General features: G+C 36.9%; 1 protein-coding gene across 1 annotated transcript; it reads left to right on the top strand.

Annotated features, from left to right (window-relative positions):
- Positions 1-2,389: 2,389 nt before the first annotated feature.
- On the top strand, positions 2,390-5,481 carry LOC141699886 (putative mitochondrial protein AtMg00860). Its single transcript, XM_074503692.1, has 3 exons — positions 2,390-2,953; positions 4,592-4,681; positions 5,395-5,481. The coding sequence occupies exons 1-3, from the start codon at positions 2,390-2,392 to the stop codon at positions 5,479-5,481; spliced, it is 741 nt and encodes a 246-aa protein (XP_074359793.1).
- Positions 5,482-5,817: the final 336 nt, after the last annotated feature.

The following is a 5,817-nucleotide window of genomic DNA, read 5'->3' as shown; positions in this document are numbered from 1 at the left end:
TCCAGATGGTAGTGGATGAACTCCAGGGTGTTGTGAAGGTACTTCAAAGGGAGCAGTGAGAGGAGACCCCAATAGCTCGAGACGATAACGAGGAGTCTTAGGAGGATGACCGTTAAGCCGAAACTAGGAGCAAGATTCCTATTCCCTTTTCCAGTTGGCTACCTTCAATGTTAATAAACATGCCACCTAAAAAGATGAAGCAAACCAGTACCTCAACCACAACAGACCACAATATACTTCGAATACTGAAAACCTTGCAATAATAAACCAATGCAATAGCTCAGCAACAACAAACTCTACAACAACAACAATTTCGGATCCCAGAGAATCATGATCAATACCAACATCAACAAGATCCACCAGTACCTCCTCAACCAGTTGTGACTTTTAAAGCTTTGCAGAACGTAAAGCCTCCTGCTTTTCATGATACTACTTATCCATTCATAACAAACACATGTAAGAGAGATGGAAAGAGCTTTTGAGTTAGTTCAACTAGGGGAAGATCAAAAAATGGTGTATGCTAGCTATTTTTTGAAAGGTGAAGTTATCTATTGGTGGGATTCAGTGCGAGCTTTGGAGAAAACTCAAACTATTTCTTGGAAGAGATTCAAAGAACTATTTCTGGAGTAGTATTGTCCTAAATATATGCAGAATCAAATGGAGTTAAAGTTTCTGGAATTAAAACAAGGGAGTATGACTATTTTGGAATATGAAAAGAAGTTTATGGAGTTGTCGAGATTTGTAACGAAGTATGTGAATACTGAAGAAAAGAGAGCAAAGAGATTTCAACAGGGCCTTGAGTATTGGATTCGAGATAAGGTGTCAAAGTTTGAGATGAATACTTATGCGGGAGTAGTGCAAAAAGAAGCTTTGATTGAGAGTAACGGAGTGCAATCCAGGAAGGATAGAGATAACAAGAAAAGGAAGGTGTCATTTCACGAAGATAAATCAGGATTCGGGAATCCACAGGATAAGGATATGAAGAGAATTGAGTTCCATAAGAGTGGAAATTCTCAAAGGAAAGGAGAGATGAATATAAGACCAGATAATCAAGGGAGTTACCAGCAAAGTCAGGGCCAAGCAAGGGAGAGTAGGCCACCAAGGGTTTAATGTAAGCATTATAGGAAGAAGCATCCAGGAGTGAGCAACAAGATTAATATGACATGTTATCAGTGCAATCAGAAGGGCCATTTGGCTAATAAATGTAAATCTCATAAGCCGGGAGTTACATGCTTCAGGTGTGGGAATCCAGGACACATCGCAAGAGAATGCAAATTTCCAAAACCAATCAGGATTATGATGAGTGTAGAAACCTCCAGTTCAAATGGACCCATTGAAGTATTCACTTTACCTCCACCATCTGAATAGTTCCTCAAGCGTCAGCAAGGACTTTTAACTTGAAAATGAAGGATGCAGTTCAGAATTCAGAAGTGATAGTAGGTAAGCTTTTGGTGAATAATATTGAAGCTAAAGTATTGATTGACTTAGGAGCTACAAGGTCTTTTATATATGAAACTTTTTTTGATATACTAAGATGTGATAGAAGGACTATGAGTGAAGTAATGAATGTGGTAATTGCTAATCAAGAGTAGGTACATGTAAGTCAATTCTGCCTAAAGTGTGAGATTGACATCTCCGGGCATAAGTTCCCAGTTGACTTGATACTCTTCAAGTTAGGGGAATTTGATATAAAATTAGGAATGGATTGGTTAGGATAGAATAATGCTCAGATAGACTGTAGATCTAAAAAGGTTTATTTAAGAGCGGAAAGTGGAGAAAAGGTGATATTTAGAGGTCAGAGGCAAGGAAAATTATTTCTTACAGTTGTCCAAGCTAAAAAGTTGCTTAGGATAGGTTGTGAAGCGTTTTTAGCTTATGTAGTGGATAAAAAGAAGGAAGTTCCTAGCATAGAAGAAATCCCTGTGGTTAAGGAGTTTTCAGACGTGTTTCCAGAAGAGTTACCAGGACTACCACCGGATCGACAAATTGAGTTCAAATATCAACCTTGTTCCAAGAGCAGAACCCATTTCGAAGGTACCGTATATAATGGCACCAGCAGAAATGAAAGAGTTAGCGATTCAGTTACAAGAAATTTTAGATAAAGGAGTAATAAGGCCAAGCATGTCGCCGTGGGGGAGCTCCAGTTATGTTTGTAAAGAAAAAGGACGGAAGCATGAGATTATGTATAGATTATCAGGAGTTAAATAAGCTGATGATTAAGAACCGATACCCGTTACCAAGGATAGATGATCTATTTAACCAATTAAAAGGAGCTAAGTGTTTCTCCAAGATTGATTTGAGGTCAGGGTACCATCAGTTGATGATCAAATTAGAAGATATTCTGAAGACGGCATTCAGAACAAGATACGAATATTATGAGTTTTTAGTAATGCCTTTTGGATTAACAAATTCCCCTGTAGTTTTTATGGACCTAATGAAACGAGTTTTAAAGAAATACTTGGACAAGTTTGTGGTGGTATTCATTGATGATATTCTAATATATTCCAAGTCCGAAGAAGAGCATGAGCAATATTTATGGATAGCATTGGAAACTCTCAGACAGGAGAAGTTATACGCAAAATTGTTAAAGTGTGAATTTTGGTTAAAAGAAGTCCAATTGTTAGGGCATATAATTGGAAGTGGAGGAATCAGGGTAGATCCCGCAAAGATTGAAGCGGTTATGAGTTGGGAAAGACCAAGGACGTCTACGGAAGTGAGAAATTTTATAGGATTGGCTGGGTACTATAGAAGATTTTTAAAGGATTTCTCAAAGATCGCCACATCACTGACAAAGTTGATAAGGAAGAATCAGAAGTTTGAAAGGAATGCAGAATATGAAGGAAGCTTCCAAGAGTTGAAGCAGAATTTAGTTATAGCTCCGGTGTTAGTGCTACCAGATGACAAAGGAGATTTTGGGATATATAGTGATGCTTCACATAAAGGATTGGGTTGTGTGCTAATGTAACATAACAAGATGATTGCATATGCATCAAGACAGCTTAAACCTCATGAATTGAAGTATCCTACTCATGATTTAAAATTAGCAGCCATTGTATTTGCGCTCGAGATATGGAGACATTATTTATATGGAGAAAGATGTGAAATTTACACAGATCATAAGAGCCTGAAGTATATATTTACTCAAAAGGAGCTCAACATGAGGCAACGAAGATGGTTAGAGCTGATTAAGGATTACCATTGCTCGATACATAATCACCCTGGGAAAAGCAAACATGGTAGATGATGCTTTGAGTAGAAAGGAGAAGTTGAATATAATGACAATATTAAAAGAATTATTTAAGGAGATTGAGGAATTTTAATTAGAACTTGGTGTTTGCAGAGGAATGGAAGAGATGTGTCAAGCTATTACCTTTCAGCCATAATTGTTGGAGAAGATAAGAAGATGTCAAGAAGAGGTGTTGAATTAGGAGAATAATCAACTGACGGGAGAAGAATTATGCACGTAAAAAGATGGCCACTGTGTATTTAGTTTTTCATAGGTAGTTAATAGGAAGATCAAGGTGATTAGTGTTTTAGTTTTGATTATTCGTGTTGTAGAGTTGGGTAAATTTGATTGGTGCCAAGGAGAAAAGGGTCGTGTAGTGCGAGTAGTGAGTTCGTTGTTAATCATAGAATGGTTGGGTTTTGAGTGAGCAATTGGTGAGGCCTCGGAAGGCCTAGGCCGGGCATTGTAAGAGCAATGTTTAATATTGATATCAGTAGCCATAGATTGTGAAAGCGCTTTGGTTTTGAAGGGTGCATTGGTGTAAAACCAAGAGCAGCCAAAACAGGGACAGATTCAGAGTAAATGTGTTTATGGTCCAGTTTAGGTTGGTTTTAGGTAGGCATTCCAGGGGCCTTGATAGGTAAAGGTGTAATGGAGTCTAGGGAAGGTCAAGCAACTAGAATGAACCTTAGAGCAAAAATTTATGAGTTTTAAGTTAGTTGAAACAGGGTAGTTTGAAAAGATGCAACTGTAGTTTGGTGTCAACTTCATAGAAAGTCATAGGTAGGCCTAAGTGTGGCCTTAGTGTCAAACCAAGTTTAGGAGTTAGTTTTATGAGTTATTAATTAAGAAAAGTCATAATTCAGTGAATGCACAAGGTAGAAAGTTTCATTTTGCCAAGGCACACAAGGTATTACCGAAAGATGCATTTGAGAGGTTGGGTTTGTGCAAAGAGTTTATGAGTCCAATTAGGTGAGGCATCTATGTGTATTGATATTATCAAGATATATTAGGGTCAGTAGAAGGTAATATGTTAAGAGGAATCAATAGAATTGGGTTTTTAGTACTTGGGTTTATAGAGTTTTGTGACTAGAAATGTGGTATTGAGAGAATCGAGTGAGCAACGGTAGAGTGTCTTGAGATCATTTGATACTTACATGTTTATTTGGAATAAATGCCATGTTACTACATGTTTATATGTAATTATGTGCACTAATGTTTATAAGTAACTAAGTACAGAGTTTCATGATAATAAAGTATACTCGTGTGCATAAAACCTATATGTTGCATTGGAGTCGAGTGGTATAAAAAGTCATTCAGGTTTGTGTATAGGACCTTTTAGTAATGAGGTTATTATATATGTAGGTTCAAGAGAATATAGAGGAAATACTATTGCCATCAAAGTCGAGTAAGGGAGCTCAAGTTGCTTTTGTGTTAGCTAAGGACTTTAGGAAGGCAAGTGCCTCTCCCCTTCTTTTAAAAACTCATTTTGTGCAACTGTTTTTCCTTAACCTATATATAATAGTCATGTTTCTTTCAATACTTTCTTCCTTAGTCATTGAACCTTATGATACCATTCTTGAACTTGTAAAATTATGTGATACCCTTACTCTTGATTGATTGATCTTTCGTCTCTAATGACCCCACTAATAAGATGATGATTCCTTTCTTGATAAGATCCTTATCCTTCTAATTATTTAACTTTTGATTGTAATTCTATCACCTAGAATCCCTTGAACTGGAATAATTGATATTCTTACTTATAATCTTTGGAAGATCACCCCCTGGCATAAATTTTACAAAAGATACTTGCTTAAAGGAGAAATTTCCAAACAAATGAATGTTTTCTTGAGATTAGTGAATTGGACTAAGATGCAAGTCCTTTTCACACTTATTACTTAGGCTTAAAAGATGGCCTAGGGATCCCAATTCAAATTTTTTAGAACCTGGAGAGGTTCGGGATTACTTCGCGGCTGATCACCGGCTGTAATCCACAGCGTCATAAAATTTATTTTGAGCAATGTTTAGATTTAAAATGTTTTTGACTTGAATAATGATGTCATCCACCCTTCTTTGAATTATGACCTGTTATATTGTTAATTTATGTCTCATTATATCTCTTGCTGAGCATTTGGCTCACTTTTTGCTATTTACCCATGTTATTTCAGCTAGCAAGTATGGTTAGATTCAAGCAGACTGCTTGTAATCCTACCAATGGAGCTGTTGAGGCCTATGTGCAAGCTCAAGTTATTTAGCCGTGTCTGTGTGAGGCTCGATGGTTCTATATAAGTTGTAATAGTTGTTAGGGTTGGGCTGTTTAAACACTAAACCTTTGCGATCTTGGATTATGTTGTAATTAACCGTTTGTAATAATTATACTTATCGGATGTCATCTTTTTCTTATATTTTCGGGCTGTGACAAATAACCCCACATTAAGGTGTTTATTATAAATCGTGGAGAACACCGACTTTTGGACCACACTAGATTTATTATCATACCCAGCCTTCCTGTAGGTAAAGTCTCTAATAATATAGTCAAACAAAAAAGACCATTCCCTCTTGAGATGCGTCTTGTTCAAGCTGGAAAGGTT

The sequence above is a fragment of the Apium graveolens genome, chromosome 2, assembly GCF_009905375.1.
Source record: "Apium graveolens cultivar Ventura chromosome 2, ASM990537v1, whole genome shotgun sequence".
In the NCBI taxonomy this organism is placed as follows: Eukaryota; Viridiplantae; Streptophyta; class Magnoliopsida; order Apiales; family Apiaceae; genus Apium; species Apium graveolens.
Note: the sequence above shows the minus strand (reverse complement) of the source record. Positions and strands in the feature narration are given on the sequence as shown.